General features: G+C 38.9%; 1 protein-coding gene across 2 annotated transcripts in view; it reads left to right on the top strand.

The window, feature by feature from the left end:
- SWAP70 (SWAP switching B-cell complex 70kDa subunit) overlaps positions 1-21,853 on the top strand; it is a 126,415-nt gene that overhangs the window by 95,756 nt on the left and 8,806 nt on the right. For both annotated transcript variants that reach the window (XM_006873001.1, XM_006873000.1), the window contains 5 exons: positions 4,341-4,568; positions 13,200-13,346; positions 14,941-15,049; positions 17,876-18,057; positions 20,390-20,497. In XM_006873001.1, coding sequence (XP_006873063.1) covers positions 4,341-4,568; positions 13,200-13,346; positions 14,941-15,049; positions 17,876-18,057; positions 20,390-20,497 — 774 coding nt within the window. The remainder of the gene's footprint in view (positions 1-4,340; positions 4,569-13,199; positions 13,347-14,940; positions 15,050-17,875; positions 18,058-20,389; positions 20,498-21,853) is intronic.

A 21,853-nucleotide genomic window follows, 5' to 3' on the forward strand; every position in this document is an offset into this window, starting at 1 on the left:
CTCAATCTCTGTGTCCCAGAACTCTGTTGTTCTCAAGTTGTGCATATATCATTATTTACTTCTGTCTCACTTAGCCCATTGAGACCTGTCTAATTGTTCTCCCATCTGCTTTGTTCTTCCATTCCCCTCTCCCTACTTATATATTGCCCCCTCCCTATCACCCAAACTATCCTGTGTCTAATCCCTGCCCTGTGCTCCACCTTCCCTTCCCTCCCCTCATCCACCCCCAACATCTCAATAATCAACAGAGAAAACCCCCCACCCCCCTTTAGTCTGGGTTCTTTCCCTTAGTCTTTTACAGTAGTAGTGGTCCCAAGCAGTATTTCTCTTTTTGTGACTGACTAATTTCACTCAGTATGATGTTCTCAAGGTTCATCCGTGTTATGCGATGGCTTGCAGCTTCCTTGTTGTTCTTCAAGGTAGCATAATATCCATTGTGTGTGTGTACCACAATTTGTTTATCCATTTTTCAGTTGATGGGCACTTTGGCTGTCTCCATCTTTTTGCTATTGTAAATAGTGCTGCTATAAACATTGGTGTGCATATATCTTCTGTTGCTATAAACATTGGTGTGCATATATCTTCTCATGTTATGGCTCGTTTTTCTTGTGGGTAAATACCAAGTAGAGGAATTACTGGGTCATAAGGTATTTCTATTTTCAACCTTCTGAGGAAATGCAATGGCAAACCATTCTTGAATTACTTGGCATCTCATTGTTGTGATGGATGGTCCTTTCTCCATCAGTGTCTTATTTTCCCAGAGACACTTTTTATAACAAAGTATTAAACACAGGAATCTTGGTGTGGCACTGTTGGATAAACCCTAAACTGCTAAGCACAAGTTTGGTGGTTCAAATCCATCAGCTGCTCCTTGGAAGCACTATAAGAGTTCCACTGCTTATCCTACAGCAGCACACGATGAGTCTTTATGTCTCTCCCACTAGGATGGCTAAAGGAGTCCTGGTGGCACTGTAAGGTAAGCACTGGACTTCTGATTGCAAGGTTAGTAGTTCAAACTCCTCAGTCACCCTGTAGGAGAAAGTGTAGGCTTTCTGTTCTCATAATGGTTTACAGCTTCAGGAACCCTATACAGGGTCACTATGAGTCAAATAAACTTAATGGCAGTGAATTAGGATGAGTAAGATTTAAAAAACAAAGTGGGGAAATTGGAACATTATTTATTGCTGGTGAAACACAAAATGGTACAGCCATTGTGGAAAACAGTGTAGGATCCTCAAAAACCTAAGAATAGAAATAGCATGTTGGTTGTGGCTGTCTGCTGTGGAGTTGGTTCCAACTCATAGCAACCCTATCTAGGGTTTCCGAGACTGTAAATCTTTATGGGAGCAGAAACCTTATCTTTTTCCCGAGGAGTGACAGTGGATTTGAACTGCTGACCTTGTGGTTAGCAGCCCAATGCATAACCCTCAACACTACCAGGATCCTTATTTGAAATACCGTATGACCTAGCAATACTATTTCTATTTGTATATCCAAAAGACTAGAAGCAGAGACTCAAATAGAGACTTGTACACCAGTGTCATTGAAGCAGTATTCACTGTAGTAAAAGGTGAAAACAATCTAAATTTCCATCAACAGATGAATGGATTAAAAAAATGTAGTACATACATACAATGGAATGCTATTCAGCTAGCAGGAGAAATGAAATCTTTGATACAGGCTACAGTATGGATGGAACTTGAAGACGTGCTAGGCAAAATAAATCAATTACAAATAGGCAAATATTATATGACCTCACTTAGACAAGACCATTTAGACAAGACCAAAGTTGATTAGTGGTTACTAGGAACAGGAGAAAGGCCATAAAAGAGACTGGGTGAAGGGTGATGGAGAAATCACACTGATCCAAGGATGAATAGGGTGGCACAGTCTAGTACTGTGATTGCTGTCAATGAGCTGAACTCTTATAAAAAACTGAATTGGCAAAAGTTATGTCATATACGAGGGGGCTTCAAGACCGATCCCATTCTTCCATGAACTTTTTGAAGCTCCTTGTATTTATAACAACAACAACAATAATAAAAAAGAGTAGTTGCTGAGGCTGCTTGTGTATAACCAAATACCTCAAAAGATTTGGTTCCTTGATTTAGAGGTTTAGGGTCATTTCAATTAACTGGGGCAACATAGCTGATTGGACTAATACCATGTTTAGTGCTTCTGTTCTACTACCTCCTAGTTCATTGACTAGTGCCAGGGTTTTTAAAAGTTTACAAGAGGCCATTCAAGGCACAACAATTAGTCTCTATTTACCCGGAACAATAGAGGAAGAAGGAGAGTCTGGACTAGAAGGAGAATATGGAACATGTGGCAGATTGCCTCCATGCAGTGCTTCCTTTGCTGTAAGACCAGAAGAACTGCATGGTGCCTGGCTAACATTACTAAATATTTTAATAGATGATTCCATAGGAGAATCCTGATTTTAAAAAGGGGGGGCGTGGGGTGGGATACAACAGAATTTCAAATTCTTGTGGACTCCAAACTTCCTGGAGCTATGTATGGATGTTGGATGAAACGCTGAAACTATTGCCCTGAGATTCTCTTTAAACCAAAAATAGCCCCTGGACTTATCTTAAAACTGAACAGTGGTGGTGGTGGTCTTTGTGTGAGTCGTTTCCATCTCATGGTGACCCAGTACAGGGTTTCCGAGGCTGTAAATCTTTACGGGAGCAGAAAGCCTCATCTTTCTCCCTTGGGACAGCTGGTAATTTCGAACTGCTGACCATGAGGTTTGCAGCCTGATTTGTAACCACTACGTTACCAGAGCTTTATTTAAACAGAACAGTACTTTAATTTAACTAGTTAAAAAGTCTCCCTTGAGGAGTATGCTCTTATGAGAATTATCAGGGGGTTAAATTGACAACGGCAACTTGAAAGATTAGATAGGAACCTTGGCGACAGTGAGTGTATGTTAATGGAGGAGGAACAACTCAGAAAAGTAGACTGGGAATGGTTGTACAGCTCCAAGGATGTCATCAGTGTCACCGAACGGTACATGTAGAGAAGCTACTGAATTGGTTTATGTTTTGCTGTGTATATTCTCAACAACAACAAAATAAATACAATTTAGGGGAAACATATTGAGTACTACTTGGTAAGTTGATCTCAGAGTGAATCATAACCCACTGTTTGAAAAACTCTGATCTTGTGACTTGTTTTATGTGAAAGAGTGGTGAAGAACAGGGATCCTGGCATGGGTAAATTTGTGAAGGTGGTGCTCCAAATGGAAATCGTTGATCGAGGGATTGGGAAGAAGCCATTTGAAAGGTAGCAATGGACAGTTCCTTTTTGGACAGTTTGAGGTCAAGAGCACTGTAGGACACACAGGCTTTTCAGAAGAGAAAAGATGAGTTTTTCATTCAGTGTTACTGTCTCACTGTTTCACTTAACTGGTGCTATTTCAGTGGCAACGTTGTCTATTTTGCTATACAAACGTATGCTGTTTCAGGATTTAGTAAGCTTTTCCAGCCCAGGTAGAAATTCAACCGTCATTTACAACATTGTTAGTGTTCTAATGGGAGGGTGTGAATTTAAAATAACACGGAAAATTTGTAAATTGGGGATATGTTGTTGTTGTTAAGTGCCGTTGAGTCGGTTCCGACCCATAGCGACCCTGTACAGGGTTTCCAAGGGTATAAATCTTTACGGGAGTAGAAAGCCTCATCTTTCTCGCGCGGAGGGGCTGGTAGTTTCGAACCGCTGACCTTAAGGTTCGCAGCCCGATTCGTAACCACTACGCTACCAGAGGTACATACTAATTTGAGATGCTTGTATGTTAGTTCACTAATATCAGTATGTTGTTGTTAAGTGCCATCAAGTTGGTTCTGACTCTACAGTGACCCTGTATAGTGTTTCCGAAGAGTAGCTGGTGAGCTTGAATTGCTGACCTTTTGGTTCAAACTGACTGCAGTCTAGTGCATTAACCCATAGCGCCATACCAGGACTCTAATGTCAGTATAATAATATATTAAAATATCTGTACAATGGAGCCATGTATCAAATCAGATTAGTTCATGTATGGTGGTGTGTGTGGACCTTGTTTTATCTTTGTATACCAATATATCCTGTATTACTGGAAGGTTATCAATTTTTTATTACGTTGCTTACTCTAGGCTAATGTAAACCCAATGGAATGTCCCCCATTCCTTTATTCCCCCGGTACTAGGATTCTTTGGCGATAAATACTTTGGGCTATAAAAGAAATTTTATTGAAAATAACTTTTCCTGAATTGGCATATTAGTGTAAGCACCATTGATACATTCCTGTTAGAAAAGTTATTCCGTTTAAACTAGGAAATAATAAATTTTTTTTCTTTCTATAGATTGAATACCTGCTGAAGAAACTCACAGAAGCTATGGGAGGAGGTTGGCAGCAAGAACAATTTGAGCATTTTAAAATCAACTTTGATAACAATAAAGATGGGCTCTCTGTGTGGGAACTTATTGAACTGATTGGAAATGGACACTTCAGCAAAGGCATGGATCGGCAGACGGTGTCTATGGCAATTAATGAAGTCTTTAATGAGCTTATATTAGATGTGTTGAAACAGGTAAATATGCTATAATACTATATTTTTCTTTGTCTTTGGAATCTGAAATCCTTGAAATATAAAGTAAGATTTATATTGCAAAGGTAAGTCACTTATGATCTTACATAGATTTGGTGGTTATGTGCCATGGAGTCGATTCCAACTCATAGCTACCCTGTACAGGCTTTCTGAGTCTGTAAATCTTTACGGGAGCAGAAATTCTCATCTTTCTCCCATGGAGCAGCCGGTAGTTTCAAACTGCTGACCCTGAGGTTAGCAGCCCGTTTCGTAATCACGATGCTACATAGATTTAGAGTGGGAATAAAGTTTCCTATTTCCCAGTCTTGTATTAAGCTTTGTTTTTGAGAATTAGAATTACTACTGTAATTTTGAATTTTAATTAAGAATTCTGACTCCTATTTTGATTGATATATTTTGAGGCTTTTTCATTTGGAGCATAGACATTTTTTTTTTAAGGTTTTTATTGTGGATTGTGTGAAAGTTTACAAGGCAGATCATCAGTTTTACATTCAACAAATCATACACCTTGTTTCATTACGATTATAATCCCCTCCATGTACCACCAGTTAACAGTATTTCTCTCTATTTGCTTTAGCTATTTAATATAAAACAAAACCACTTAAGCATATATAATAATTTACATCTCCAAAGGGCACATTCTGAAAGTCTATCTCCTAACCACCGGCTCTTGGTCCCTCTCTTCCCATGGATATAGAGCCCTCAGCTGCTCATTTTCTCCATGTCTCCATCTTTGCCTCTATGTCTGGCGTTGTTGCTTCTCTGGATAAGGTCCTGCATTCTGCTTGTGCGCTTGATGTTCTGCTTGTCCCTTGATGTTCCTAGGGTCCTCTGTTTCTGGATTGTAAGATTAACCACTCCCCTGTTTTTGTTACAAAACTTCTACCTTTACAGTAGTGACAGTTGCAGTTAGTCATAATAACAGTTATTCACTATTGAATCATACGAATCTTATCCCCATCTCTTTTCACCAGACCCATCCAGACAAGATGAAAACTATTCAGTGGAGACACTTTATTCCCACCCCCCCACTCTTAAACTAAACTCCCTCTTGAAACCTTGTAAACCAGTCACTTCGTGCCTTTATTGCCCCCTCAGTTTATGTAGCCAATGTCTAAGTTGCCCATCCCTATCTACTCTGTGTACAGAGGGGATAACATTGGTACTTGATGTGAAGAATCCTTCCCTCTCTGTTCGTATTTAGAGTTACTACCTCCATGAGTATAGGTCAGGTTCATCAAATTGTAGCAATTTATACTTGTTTCCTTTATTAAAAAAAAAATTTTTTTTTTGTTTTGTTTTGTAATCTTCCTCTAGTCGAGTTCTGATTATAAAGCCATCCAGGCTAGGTCAAATGGGTACTATCTGCAAGTTTGGGTGTCCTTGTGCATCTCCCCTCACATCATATCAGCTGGATGCTTCACTTTCAGCTCTAGCCCTCTGTGGCTATGTCCTTGTCCATGGGATCAAGTGTCCCCAGGTCTCACCACACTTTGTTCCAACCAGCCCTTCCTCTTGTCTCTCTCATCTCCAGGTCAACGGGAGTCAATGGACTGTGGTTGAACTCAGCCCATTTCTTCATTGCTGCCTTTCCTCGTCTCCCGTTCACAAGTAGACCAACATGCTTGCCAGCAAGCTTATATGCCTGTTCATGTGTTCCCTTTGAGTTTCAGTCTTAGAGGGGAGTCTGTCCTGAAAGAACTTGATTGCTTTCTTTGATAGCTTCCCAAAGAACAGCTTGCTTATTCTTGTAGTAGCCAGTCATTCTGACATTTTTGGTTTGGGTTTTTCCTGATGACCTTTCTTTGAAGATGTATCTTATGTCACTCTAGCTGTTCCAGGATGGTCTGCTTGTCGTTGCTAGTGGGAATGTCCCACCACATAAGGTTCTGGATGGGACTCAGGATTCCATCTAAGGTCCTATACTCTGTAAAGGCTTTGTACGAGTCCTATTTCACTGGACAAGTTCTAGAACCCCTTTTAGGTATTCCTGTCAGTTATAGGCTGAAGATGGGCTTACAAGTTTTCTCTAATCATGTTTCCCAACATCCCTTTCTATCCCACTCGAGTGTCTATTTTACAATAGTAGGCAAAGGAAACCAATATTCATAAGACAGTCAAGTATATTAGTATTATTTCCCCTCTTCAAACTCTGCCTAGATCCCTGTATCCCAGAGCCCTGTTGTTCCAAGGTTGAGCATGCATCACTATTTACCTCTGTCCCACTTGGGTCATGCAAACCTGTCTCAGTGTTCCCCTATCTATCTTGTTCTTCCATCTCCTCCCCCTTCTTGTATTGCCTTCCCCAACACCTGAACTAAACCCCCACCCTACTGTTGTGGCTTCCATATATTCCATAAATTCTTCACTCCATTTAAGACAGTCTATTTTATTCTGTAATCTATCTGACCTTCTTACCACCTGGAGCTTTGTTCTCTGTGTTTATCTTCTTTCACATTGTAATTGTTTTGATCATAGACTGACCTCCCAGATCCTTTGAATTTGTTTTATAGTTTTATTTTGTTCTCTACTCTTCCATTTGTCGATGGAGTTCTGGGTGATGCTGCCACATATGTAAATCTCTAGTTGTTGTCTGTTCTTGTTGGTTCTCTGTCCATAGAACTCCTTTTAGGATATTTTCCATTGCAGGGTTGGCTTTGGCATAATCCCTTAGCTCCTATTTATCCTGGAATGTTTTGATTACATCATTGTATTTGATTGACAGCTTTGCTGGATAGAGGATTCTTGGTCGGCAGTTTTTTTTCTTTCAGGGTTTTATATATATTTCCCCATTGCCTTCTTGCCTGCATGGTTTCTGTTGAGAAATCTGAGCTTAGTCTGATTTGCTTACTTTTGTATGTTACACTTCTCTTTTCCCTAGCTGCCTTCAGTATTCTGCCCTTATCTTTGATTTTGGAGAGCTTGATTATTGTATGTCTTGGTGTTTTTCTTTTGGAGCCTACCCTTCCTGGGGTTTGATGAGCTGTTTGGATGCTTATCTTCTCACTTTTCAGGATGTTAGTAAAATTTTCTTCCAGAAATTCTTCAACTATTTCTTCTGTGGATTTACGTAATTCTTCCTGTTCTGGAATGTCAGTAATTTTTAAGTTATTCCTCTTCATGTTGTCCAACATGAATGTTAGACCTTCTTCAGATTTTTTTTATCCTTTTTGCTGTTTGCTCTTCTCTCTTAGTGGTATTGAGAGATTTATCTTCCAGCTCACTAGTTCTGGCTTCCATCTCTTTAGTTCTACTCCTTTCCCTTTCAGTGTATTGTCCATTTCTTTCTGTAAGTTTTGGATCTCTTTCTGTAGGTTTTGAATTGTTTCCAATGCTGTATCTATCTTATTTAATTGTTCCTGTAGCACTATCCTGACTTCCTCCTTATTTTTCTCAACTCCATTGTAAGTGTTTTGATACATTTTATAATCATTTTTCTGAATTCCTTCTCAGGCATTTCTAAAGCCTGCCCTCCTTCCAGTGTGGAGTGTAGGTCTACCTCCAGCTCATTTGTCTCAGTCACTTTATCTTGTTTCTGGTCATGTGCTGATATGGTCATTGGTTTCTGTTTTTTGGGCATATTTGGTGATTAGCTGTGGCCTTAAAACTTGGATGTGTGTGTGTGTTTTAGTATTTTTTATGCTTTCTGATTGCCTCCAGGTAGATGTGATTAGGAGATGGGCTTCCCTTTTCACTCTTCCTGAAAAATTTCAAGATGCCACTACTGGTCATTATGACATAACTCAGGATTTAATTATCAGCCTGTTTCCTTTTTAGTCTGCCTGTCCTGCTCCACATCCCCTGTTCAGGCCTTTTTCCTAGTGATAAACAGTGCAGGGCCAGCTGTGGCTGTTTTGCGCTGCTATTTGGTTTTAAGTGGAAACTGTCCCTTTAAAGTTTGAGGAGATCTGTGCACATGCATAATAGATCCCTCTGGGGGTGTGAGTGGAGTGTCCACTCGCTCAGGCACCCCCTCTAGTTACCAGAATGGAGGTGCGCAGACTGTGAGAGACCAATAAACAGATGTTATAAAAAGAATGTCCACACTTTTATCTCTGTGGTCTGTCAGGTGTCTGTGGCTGCTCTGATCCTTCCCTGCTTTGGTCTCACTCAAGATGGCCGCTCAGGGAGCAGCTGAGCACCTTGGATTAGAAAGCACTGGATTTCTTGCTTTTGCTGCAAATTCCACTGGCTGTAAGCCTTAAAACCTTCTAAATATTCTTTTATATGTGGTTCCGAGTTCTGGGGCCATCCCTTGAGCCTGCTTGGTCCGATATTCTGTGTTGTTGCTGATGAAGCTCCTCACTGCACGTCTACCTGATCTGCCATCTTGTTTGTTCTCTTGATTTTTAGGAGCATAGACATTTATTATGATTGTGTCCTTTTGTTCAACTGACCCTTTAATCATGAGTTAATTTCCTTCTTAGTTTCTTATGCTGGGTTTTACCTTATTGTCTCATTTATCAGAAATTAAGATAGTGCCACTCCTGCCCATTTTTGATTGCTATTAGCTTGATATATTTTTTCCGTTCTTTAATTTTAAATCTGTGTCTTTGTGTGTAAGGTGTATTTCATGTGGACAACAAATTGAAGGATCCTGTTTTCTTACACATCCTGTTATTCTCTGTCTCTTGAGTGGTGCATTTATTCCATTAAAGTTTGGTGTAATTATCAACAGGTGTGAATTGACTGCAGTCATTTTACTGTGTGTTTTTTGTGATGCTGTTGGTTTCTTTGTTCCACATATTTTCCTGTGCTGAGTTCATTTTTTTGTGTGTACATTTTCTTGCCAATTTCTCATGTTTTAATGTTTACAAAATCTTCATAGATTTTTGTTTTCTTGACTTGATGTGAAGGTGTATTACATTTCTTTGAGGTTGGTGGGTCAAGCTCCCTAACTGCTCCTCGGACTCCCTGTACACAGTTGCTATGGGTCAGAACTGACTTGACAACACTTAACAACAACAACAACCTGTAATTTATTCATTTCTTCTCTAGTTTAAAACATTCTGATTTATGTTGAAATTTACTTGACTTCCTTGTCATTTGGAAGTTCTGTCACTATCCTTTTCCCTCTTTTTGCTTTGTAGTTGTCTTCATTATAAATTGATATCTCTGATTCCCTATTTTCAGTCTTGTAGTTTTGTTTTAGTCTGGATTGAATTTTGGGTGGTGTTGCTATGTATGTCAATTTCTGGTTGTTGTCTACTGTTGTTGATTCTCAGTCCAAAGGACTTCCTTTGATATTTTTATATGGTTAGCCTGGTTTTTACAAAATCCTTTCATTTCTGTTTATTTGGAAATATTCTAATTTCACAGTTGTATTTGAAGGACAGTTTTGCTGGATATATGATTCTTGGTTGTCATTTTTTTTCTTTCAGAAAAAAATTGACATTTGTATATGTCTCCCCATTGCCTTCTTGCCTACCTGGTTTCTGCTGAAAAAGCAGAGCTTAAGCTTACTGGTTTTCCTTTGTAGACAACATTTCATTTTCCTCAAAGAATCCTGCTCTCAGGATTCTTGCCTTGTTTTGGATTTTGGAGAGTTTGATTTTGATATGTCTTGGTGATTTTCTTTTGGGGCCTATCTTGTTTGCAGTTCGTTCAGGTTCTTGAATGCTTATCTTCTCATCTTTCATGATTTTAGGGAAATTTTCTTCCAGCAGTTCTTTGACTTCTGTGCTTTTCTTTGTCTCTCCTTTTTCTAGAATTCTGCTCACCCATAAATTATTCCTCTTTATGTTGTCCCACAAAAATCTTAGGCTTTCTTAAGATTTTTTCATTATTTTTTCTGATTGTTCTTAGTCTAGCTTACTAGTATTGAGAGGTTTATCTTTAAGCTCACTAATTCAGGCTTCCATTGATTCATATCTGTTCCTTTGCTCTTTCAATGTATTGTCCATTTCTGATATCCTAGTTTAAATCTTCTGAATTTCTCTTTGTACGTTCTCTATTATCTCCAATCTTTTATTTATTTTGTTTTATTGTTCCTGTAATGATCTTCTGAATTGTTTCATGTTTTCCTTGGCTTTTCTGTCAGTCATTTGGAGGTTTCTAAATCTCATTCTCCTGAGTTTTTTTTTCAGGTGGTTCTAGTTCTTCTTTTTCCTCAAAAACATTTTCTAGCTCTGTCTCTTGGGTCATTTGTTTGCTCTACTCTGTCTTGTTTCTTTGTGTGAACAGAAATTGTCTGCTGCTTTTTGAGGCATTGTGGTGGTATTGTATTTGTATTAAATTGATGGTTATATGTTGGTGTGTTCTTTGGCACTCACCAACTGGCTCCTGGTGGATGTGATCAGGAGATGAGCTTGTGGACTATTCTGTGTTCGCTCTTCAGGCAGTTAGTTCAAGGTGGATTTAGCTGATGCTGGGTATTGTCATTGATCCAGCATATTGATGGGATGGTAAACTGGGCTGTGGGGACACAGTTGGTGTGTCCTGTCAGGTAAGGCAAGAAGGAAAAAAAAACACACAAGAGAGAAGAAAAACAAACCAGTAAACTAATTTCCATTAAAAAAAGGAAAATAATGAAGAAAAAAACCACTTTTTCTCCAACAATAAGTGGTATGCCTCTGTGCCACCAACTGGCATTTTGCCTTCACAGCCACCCAGGAAAGGTCAAGTTGGGCGTTCCGCACCTGGCTGGCCCACATAGATCACCAGTCTCTTTTCTTTCTTTCTTTTTTTCTATTTTATGCATCCGTTCAGCTGCTTCTCCTAGTGAGAGCTAATCCATGGCTGGCCAGGACTGACTGCAGATTTGGAGCAGGACCTGCATGAGTGGAGTTATTGTGGATAGTTCTCCTTCCTTCAGTGGGGTTCACAACCATGGCACTCACCTCCATGCAGCTCTGACCACTGGGAGAGTGAGGGCTTCTCTGGAAGTATACATGGGTGGAAGCTGGCTTTGCTTCCATTCACCAGTGGAGTGTGGGGGAACAAGAAAAAAAATCACATCTTTTTTTCCATGGCCACGGGAAGGATTCTGCAATATAAGTATGTTTTCTTGTCTTTCAAACCACTCACAAACGCTCAAGATGGCTGTGTCAGGTCCAAGTCAGACGCCACAGCTTAGTGGTCACTTTTTTTTTTTTTTTTTACCACTTCTGCTCAGCTCTCTCTCATAGTAAGCATTCAATGCACTTGTCTTTCTTTTATCTCAGAATTCTAGGGCTATCATCTGCCTTTGTTTCATTTGATTTTCCAAATCTTTGGAAAGTAGCCTTTCTGTGTAGTCCACCATCTTGCTCTGCCTCTGGAGTACTATCTTGGAAAAACGATTTAAATATCACGTTTCCCAACTTTTTAGAGTACTTTCAAGTCATGTTTATATCCATAGTCATTGATCTGGAAAGATTCCATAATGTTATTGTTCAGTGATCAAAGCAGCTTGCTAAACAGCAGGTATCTTGTATTCCTTTTCATATCATGTGTGTCCAACTGTCTGGGAGGATACTCACCAAAAGCATAGCTGGTCGCCTCTGCATTGTGGGATTTTAGTGTATTTTACTTTCACTTTATACCTTTCTCTATTATTTGACTTTGTACATTATTATTACATATGGCTTTTATTTAAAAAAAAAAACAAAAGACACCTTTATACAAGGTTGCTAGTATGTAGTCATTAAATGCTGTCTTTGGTTTCTCCTCTAGCATTGTGTCTCTTATATATATGGGAAGCTTAACATTTGTGAAATAGAATTTATAATAGAATTTTTTGTGGGTGTTTCAAACTTTGTGTATTATTATATGGAATAATAACTCCAATTTGGAATTCCTTTCTCTGCTCAGTAGATGATATTGTTGTCTTTGCACTTTTTGCGTAAATAGAAGGCATCAGTAGACATTTATTGAGGCTTAATCTGTATAGGTTTCTAGTTCTAAAAAGTGGTAAGAGACATTGTCTCTATTTTAATAGGACTTCTAGACCTATTGTTGTTGTTAAATGCCATCGAGTTAATTCCGACTCATAGTGACCCTGTATAGGGTTTCCAAGGAGCAGCTGGTGAGCTTGAACTGCCGACCTTGCAGTTCAAACAACTTTGCAGTCTGACCCATTAGCCCACAGTGCCACACCAGGACTCCTCTAGACCTATTAGGGTGGCATAAAATATGACTGCAGATGGATTGCAGTATAGATAATTTTTGCTAAATGTCCAGTGATTAGGAAACTAAGCAATTAATGTGATTAGAGTTCAGTGTATAGTAATCAAATGAAACTAATAGCTAAGTTAATATCAATAAATTTAATGATATGGTGTGGCGCTATAGGATAAGCACTGGACTGCTAAACACAAGGTAGGTGAGCTGGTGATTCAGACACACCAGCTGCTGCTTGGAAACCCTATACAGGGATGTCATGAGTCAGAACTGACTCGATGGCATTGAACAACAGCAACAACAATGTAGTTTTACCATAGGTGATAAGCACTTGTGAATTTAATGTTAACAAATTTCAGTTTTCTTAAACAATCTTGACCTTCATAGATTCTCAAAAGGTCCATAGTCCATAAAAGAAATATTCAGGATTATGTACCAGATTATAACATAGACATGACTATCTTATAGATAAATAAAAAGATAAGCATTTATAGCAGATTTAATCTTTTATAGGGTTACATGATGAAAAAAGGTCATAAACGGAAAAATTGGACTGAGCGCTGGTTTGTGCTGAAACCCAACATAATCTCTTACTACGTGGGTGAGGATCTGAAAGATAAGAAAGGAGATATTATGTTGGATGAAAATTGCTGTGTAGAGGTAAGTCTGTTCCTGTTTTGCATGGCTTACCCAGTCTGCCCCCTGCTGCTTCTTCAGTAGTTTCTCTTCTTCCCTCTTTGTTGTTGATTAGAGCTGTTCAGTTGGCTCCAGCTCATAGTGACCCTATATAGGGTTTCTGAGGAGTGACTGGTAGATTTGAACCACTGACTTGGCAGTTCAAACAGACCTTGTGATTCAGTGCATGTCTTACAGCACCACACTTATAGAACTCCATACCCTCTTCTAGATACTCATACTGTTGCTGGAATATTGAGTCTGTTTCAGAGTGACCCTGTAGGACAGAGTGGTGTGGTGGGGCTGGTGGATTCGAACTGCTGATCTTTTGGTTAGCAGCTAGCATTTAACTACTTGTACCACCAGAACTCCTTTTTCCAGATCCTAGATTCTTAAAATAATTCCCAAATTTTACATTTTCAAAACAATATAGGCATACAGATACCGTTCCAAAGTAATACAGACATGCAGTAGCTATGTTTCTGAAACAAAATTAAAGATAGCTGGCAGAATTTTTTTCTAGTGTGGCTTTGTTGTTGGTAAGTGCCATCGAGTCGATTCCAACTCATAGTGACCCAATATATGATTTCTGAGGAGTGATTGGTAAGTTTGAACTGCCAACCTTGTGGTTCAAACCGACCTTTCAGTCTAGTACTTATCCTACAGGGCCACTCCAGGACTCCAGTGTGACTTTGTATCCTGCATTTTACTCATGAACAAGTATAGGAATTGAACCTCAATTATTTATATATTTAATGGATAGTTTATTAAAGAAATTTGAATCATAAAAAAAGAAATGCGCTCTTAGAAAACCAACTGTTTATGAAGACAATGTTTGAAATGATGAATATACTAGAAAATCTGAAACATTTTGCAGACAATAAATGAAACAGAAGAATATAAGAGTATTAGCTCTGAATCCTTTGGGTGACTTTCAGGAAACTTTATTTATAGTTACTAATTCTGTGAAGAAGTGAAGTCATCAGGATCATCATACATTTTTGAGTTTTTCCCTTTTATATGAACTGTCACTCTGATTGCTTCTGTCAGAGAACATTTATTTTCAATATCTAGGATCTCACTTTAATGTATTTTGATGAATGGAGTGGTGTAGACATGGGTGTGCAGTGCCTACCATTCAGCTGCTTAAGCTGACAAATCATGGAGTCTCACGAGACTTACCATATACCACATCAGTCTACCCATAAGGATATATGACAGAACCACAGCTCGCTAGCAACACCAGCCCAGGTGCAATGAGAGGAGAGCCACTTCAGGCAGATGTGGGGGTCACCCTGGCTAAAAGCCTTTTGGAACAATTATGTGGGACATACTCAGGTACAAGAATGGGTGAGCTCAGAAAAGCCCAAAGCACGGTGTCTCCTTAAGATCTTTAGCATTCTCTCAGTCCAGACATAATAGAGCAGTTGGGGTCATGAATAATATCAATTAGGGCAATTTTTTTATAGATCAATGGTATGCATTTATTGCTATTTTTCATTGACATTGTGTTTTGGCCAGATTTGTATAAATACTTAAAGCTTAAGTTTTAGATCACTGATTTTGCTTTCTGCTTTAGTCCTTGCCTGACAAAGATGGAAAGAAATGCCTTTTTATCATAAAATGTATTGATAAGACCTTTGAAATCAGTGCCTCAGATAAGAAGAAGAAACAGGAATGGATTCGAGGTAAGGTAATTTGTATTCTTTCCCATGATTTAATTTGAAAGCTCTGACTTGCCGTCTTTGAATCTCAGTAAAGAGGCTAAGGCATTTTCTCCTCGTTGTTTATAAGAAATTCTGTGTATGACATAGGAATTGAAGGAAAAGCAAACTAAGATAAACTTTTATCAATATCATCTTAGTAATGAACTTGGTGGTAAATTATAAACTGGAAATTTTAGGTTTTTCACTCTTACTATTTAAAGAATGCAAAATTTCAAAAAAATATTAGAGTATGGAATTTCCCCTTTGAGAACTATGAAGAATTTTAAAGTGGTCATCTTGAATTTTTGGTAACATGCAAAGCAGAAGAGGAAGTGTGCATTGTGTTTTAAATATATTAAGTCGTTTTTAAGATCCACTACTTCCACCACATATTACTAGTTTCAAATAATTATTTTTAAGATTATAAGCTATTTAATAAATAACTTTCAAACCACAGTATTATATTATTCCAGATTTACAAAGAATGAAACACTATATATGAGAGTTTTTTGTTTTTGATTTTGAATCATGAATAGGGATTCTGAATATTATACTCTTGGACATAGGCAAAATTGTGTTTGTTGAAATTTGTGATAATTTTTTTGTAGTGGTTTAAGAGTTTGAGGAAAGTATACCTGGGCTTGAGTCCACTTTCCTGGGTCACTTGTGTTGAATTACTAATTCTGTAGGTGTTTACCTCTCTGTAAACGGTGATAATAATAGCACCTCCCTCTCAGAGTTGGTGTGAAGATTCAACATTGATAATGACAGATACACTTGCACATTTTTCGAATGAACGGTTGCAGCTGTGTTTGTGATAGAAAGGCTAGTGAGTAAACTAAACATCCATTAATTGGGAAATGGTTGAATGAATTATGGGATAGCTATACAGTGGATTCTGGTAGTGTAGTGGTTACAAGTCGGGCTGCCAACCTCAAGGTCAGCAGTTCGAAACTATCAGCGGTTCCACGGGAGAAAGATGAGGCATTCTGCTCCTGTAAAGATTTACAGCCTCGGAAACCTTGTGCAGGGCCACTATGAGTTGGAACCGACTCCGTGGTACTTAACAACAACAATAACATACAGTGGATTACTGTGCATTAATAAAAATAACGCTGTCATTCTTTATGTTTTGGTATGGAAAGCCCTCTGAGATAAATTAATTAAAAAAAAAAGCAAAAAGCCAGAAGAGTATGTTATGCTACTACTTGTGTCAAAAGAAGGTGAGGACCTATAAACATATTTATTTGTAGATGCTGAAAATAATTTAGGAAAGATGTACAAAAGAAACTGTTAGCGTAGTTGCTAACGGGAAGGGGGGGAACTCAGTGTTTGAAGGATAGAAATAAGAGGGAGATTTTCCCCATATGTCCTTTCATGGTATCTTATTTTTAATAATGTAAAAGCATTAGCTGTTCAAAAGTTAAATTTAAATGATTACAACAAATAGGGAAAAAATCAGATTTCACATAAAAATTAGATAGTGCATTGTTGTTGGTAAGAGTCCTTGATCTGGTTCTGACTCATAACTACCCTGTACAGGGTTCCTGAGGAATGGCTGGTGGGTTTGAACCTTGTGGTTAGTGTTGTTGTTAGGTACCATCGAGTTGGTACCGACTCATAGTGACCCTATTCACAATAGAACGAAACACTGCCCGATCCTGGGCCAACCTCACTATTGTTGCCACACTTCAGTCCATTGATGCTGCCACTTTGCCAACCCATCTCATTGGGGGTCTTCCTCTTTTTCTCTGACCCTCCACCTTACCAAACATGATATCCTTCTCCAGAAACTGGTCCCTTCTGACAATATGTCTGAAGTATGAGAGACGAAGTTTGTCCATCCTGGCCTCTAAGGAGTACTCGGGCTGTGCTTCTTCCAACACAGATCTGTTGGTTCTTTTGGCAGCCCATGGCACTTTCAATATTCTCCTCCAACAGCATAACTCAAAAGCATCAATTCTTCTACGATCTTCCTTATTCATTGTCCAGCTTTCACATGCATATGAGATTATTGAAATTACCGTGGCTTGTGTCAGGTGCACCGTAGTCCTCAAGCTGACATCTTTGCTCTTCAACACTTTAAAAAGGTCATGTGCAGCAGATTTGCCTAAGGCAATACATCGTTTGATTTCTTGACTTGTGGTTAGTAGTCCAGTGCTAACCCTATAACACTACACCAGGACACCTAGGTAATGCATATTAAGGCTGTATAGATTGCAAGATTGGTTTGAGCCACAAGGTCAGCAGTTCAAACTCAACAGTTGCCCCTTAGAAACCCTATATAGGGTCACTATGAGTCAGAACCGACTCGACGGCACTTAAAAACAACAACAACATGCTAACTATTCAATAAATGGTAGCCACTATTATCACTGCAGAAAGGGAGATGCTGGGAGACTTCCATAAGGCACAGATGAGGAGCAGAGTAAACAGAGCAGATAGCAAAACAAGTATCAGAAACTTTTCATCTTAGCCTTCACTGTGCCTCATTCTTTGACTTTTTGAGAAGTACATATATAGGAGTTCAAGGTATTAATCATAAGTTCCCAAACCAAGTATCTACTTAACTATAGATATACACAGATATGGAGTTTTGGAGCTGGAAGGGAGTTTACAGATGACTTCTCATTTTAGAAATGAGGAAACTGATGCTGCAGGTGGTTTGTGTGACTGTTGACCCCTCGGTGGCAAAATCCAAATCCACACCAGGTCTTCTGACTGTGCCTGTTTTTTTTTTTTCCCCACTGTGCTATTCACACTTTATACTGAAGCATACTTTCCCCTTTTCTCCGATACCTTTTGTAGCCATTCATTCTACTATTCATCTGTTGAAGCTTGGCAGCCCCCCACCACACAAAGAAGCCCGCCAGCGTCGGAAAGAACTCCGGAAGAAACTGCTGGCTGAGCAGGAGGAGTTGGAGCGACAGATGAAGGAACTCCAGGCTGCCAACGAAAACAAGCAGCAGGAGCTGGAGACTGTGAGGAAGGTCGGTCTGCGCCCCCAGGCTGGGGGACACAGGGCAGAGCGATGGAGGGAGGGAAGGAGAGGCTTTCCATTTCATTGCAGCTGCTTCAGTGACTTTTATGAACTTTGGCTCTACCAGGACTGGTGTTGGTGTTGGTTATGTGCTACTGAGTCAGTACCGAGTGAGTCATAATCGGTACTATATGGGGTTTCCAAAGCTGTAAATCTTCACTGGAGCAGAAAACCACATCTTTCTCTGGTGGAGTGACTGGTAGATTCAAACTGCTGGCCTTTTGGTTAAGCAGCCCACCTTGTAATCCACTACACTACCAGGATACCTTTCTGCCAAGACTTGTTGTTAAGTGCTGTCAAGTTGGTTCCGACTCATAGTGACCATTATATAGGGTTTCCGAGGACCGGCTGGTGAGTTTGAACTGCTGACCTTGTGGTTCAGTGTAATAAATATCTTGCAGCACCACACCAGGACTCCTCTATCAAGACTAGGTTATTAACCCTCAACGAGATGGATTGTTCAAGTGGCAGCATCGATGGACTTAAGCATGGCAACTATAGTGAGGTTAGCCCAGTATCCGGGAGTGTTTTGTTCTACTGTGCAAACGGTTGCTATCCATCGGTACGGACTCGATGGCACCTAACAACAACAATTATAAAGAACAAGGAGCTCTGGTAGTGTACTGGTTATGAATCAGGCTGCTAACCTTAAGGTCGGCAATTCAAAACTACCAGCTGTTCCGCGGGAGAAAGATGAGGCTTTCTGCTCCCATAAACATTTATTTGCAGCCCCGGGAACCCTGTGTAGGGTCACTATGAGTCGGAACTCTTTCCACGGTACTTAACAACAACAACAACATTATAAAGAATATTGTGATCAGTTTCTTTGTGAATAAATAGTTGCTTGCATTCAGAAGTTTTCTAAACTGATGCAAAATTATAAGAAGTCTTTAACATTTTGATGCATTTCTGTTTAAATGTTATCAAATAAGTTACATATTCTTATAAGCCATATGTTAAAGAAACTATTCTTCACAGACTACATTTTAGATGTGTTGTTGTTTCTTTATTTTCCATTCTAATAGTAGAAAATAACTTGTTTCATTTGTTTCGTAAATAAGTGCTTAAGTATTTAAAAATGTTTTATTCAAAATCATTTATTTAATAAATTATTTATAGCCTTGGAAAAAAAAAAAAAGACTAGGTTATTGCAGTTGGCAGGCCTGACAGTGTTAGGGTTGCAGGGCAACAAACACATTTCACACTTCACTGACTGGAAAGACGTAAGAATAATGACACAGTTTAATTTTGTCAGAAAAAGATGGAAAAATTAATTCCTCTGAGGATATCAAGTCCATTTTTGGTGACCTGTTGCTTTTTATAAATTCTCTCTTCCTTAGTTTCTGTCTTCATTCATGAGTACCTTGAAGAGTATTACAGTAGAATTGTGGGTTTTGCATTTACTATTTGGTGTCAGAGATATGAAGGGGCTTCAGAAAGTTCATGGAAAAATTCCATTATCTTTCAATTTCATTTTTTCCACAGGTTTTCTGAAGTGCCCTTGTACTGCATGATGGTAGTGGGTGGGGATCACATTTTGGCTCAAATACTACAAACTTTTTACTTAATTAAGATTTAGTAGATTTTTGTTGAGTTAATGGTTATTTTCTATTTGCTGTATGGCTTTAGGAATATTTCCAGAGATTTATTATCTTTTAAAATAATTTTCACTGGCTATGGTTGTTTTGGAGTCCTGGTGCTGTAGGATAAGCACTGGACCACAAGGTCAGCGGTTCAAACTCACTAGCCGCTCCTTGAAAACCCTATTTACAGGGTTGTATGTGTCAGAACGGATTCCACAACACTTAACAACATAGTTGTTTCACTGGGGAAAGTGTCTGCAGGGCTCTTCATGCTTCTGATAAATTTTTAAGGAATAATATATATATGACAAGATTGTACAGAAGGAGTCCAGAAAACATGAGAAGGCTTCAAAAAGTTCATGGAAAAATGCCATTTTCAACAAACTTGCTGAAGCCCCCTCGTACATCTTAAACCCTCATGAATGCATTTTGCAGTGAATTTAACTCACTGACTGTACAGATTTTTTCTTTGCAAAATGTTGTTGTTATCAGTAATCATTCATTTACCTAATTTACTTTATATGTTGACAAGGGGAAATTGTTGGAATAGAATTCCAATGGATCTAAAAGTTTTATTCTAACTTATTGAATGTTAAGAATGCTGGCTTTTCCCATATGTGTAAATGTGGCATCTCTCTTCAAATGCACTTCCATTGTAATACTGCCTGCTTTCCTGGGGATGGGTTTTTGATTGGGTAGAAACTGGAAGAAGCAGCATCCCGTGCAGCGGAAGAAGAAAAGAAACGCCTTCAGACTCAAGTGGAACTACAGGCCAGGTTCAGCACAGAGTTGGAGCGGGAGAAGCATGTGAGTGCCACCCATACATTTGCTGAGGCTGCATTAGGCACAGAGCCAGCGTGGGCTGGTGGAAAGAGGGAAGGCTGCAAGGCTGGAGGTGAGGCTATCAGGTCAGGTTGGCTCTGCTACTGATTTGCAGTGGGAGATTGGGCAAAGTTATATGTTCATTCTTTCATTTACTGTCTGTTTATTGAGCACCTTTTGTATTCTCAGTACTGTGCCAAGGATACAAAGATAAAAAGATACATACTTTGCTTCCCATACCCCAAGTAGAAATTTATGGAATGGGATGATGAATGCTGTGGTTAGGGTGATGGGACAGTCCCTGTTATCCTGATATAATTGTTAATGGCATCCCTTTATGTTTTCAAAAGGGTCCTGGTTTGGATAAAAAAAAAAGCTATGGAAAAATTAAGCATAGTATTTGTGGCATTTCTGCTTATTAGTGAGCACAATAGAAACTTCTGGAATCATAAAAACATCTGAGTTCTGATTTGCTGCTCTGATTACTCTTGGAGATTCCCATTCCATAGACCCAAGAGGCCAGTTGCTCAAAGTCGTGGGCTGTTTGATAAGCACACAGGTCTCACATGGAGTTGTAATGTGTGGGCTGGTGCTGAAGCAAGCACCTGAATAGATAGATGCTCCATCCATTTCTTTTGGCAACTTTTTGTTGCTCAGAGTTGAAAGAGATGGTGATCGTGTGTGTGTGTTATGAGAGAAAAATACACAGAGGAAGACAGATGTGATGTAAAAGAAAGTTCTACCCTTACAGTCAGATCTGGATTTGTTTCCTCTCTGCTCTTTCTCACTGATTATTAGTTTTTCTCTTCTTTAAATTAGGGTGATTGACTTATGGTCTCCCAGGACTGGTACAAGGATGATGTAAGCTAATACAGGTGAAAATATAAATTGCAGACATTTGCTGAAGAATATAATACTATTTTTAGGATGTCCTTGTCTTTCAACTTTTAATATCGGGTTTCAAAACTTTTTAATCCAGAAGGGAGAAACTATAAATTTGCTAAGGTACTAGTTGAACTGTTTGATTTCCAAGGAGGGGATGCGAGGCAGCCGGGTGAATACAAGAGGAGTCCGTGCTGATGAATCTCTCTTTTTGCCTTTATTTGTTTCAGTATGTTGGCTGCCCTGGCTGGGGAAAATGTCATTGCTTTTAGAATAGACTGCTGGCAAAAAGGTTGCAGTCTTAAGACAGAAAGGAATTTAAAGAGAAATTATATAGAGAAACTTTTTTTTACCCTTGACTTGATTCTGTTTTGTTATTAAAATACACAACTGGTTTAAAAATTGTTGATGACAATATCATTATAAAACAAAATAGATTACAAAAGTAATGACTTAAAG

The sequence above is a fragment of the Chrysochloris asiatica genome, unplaced genomic scaffold, assembly GCF_000296735.1.
Source record: "Chrysochloris asiatica unplaced genomic scaffold, ChrAsi1.0 scaffold00219, whole genome shotgun sequence".
NCBI classification, from domain to species: Eukaryota; Metazoa; Chordata; class Mammalia; order Afrosoricida; family Chrysochloridae; genus Chrysochloris; species Chrysochloris asiatica.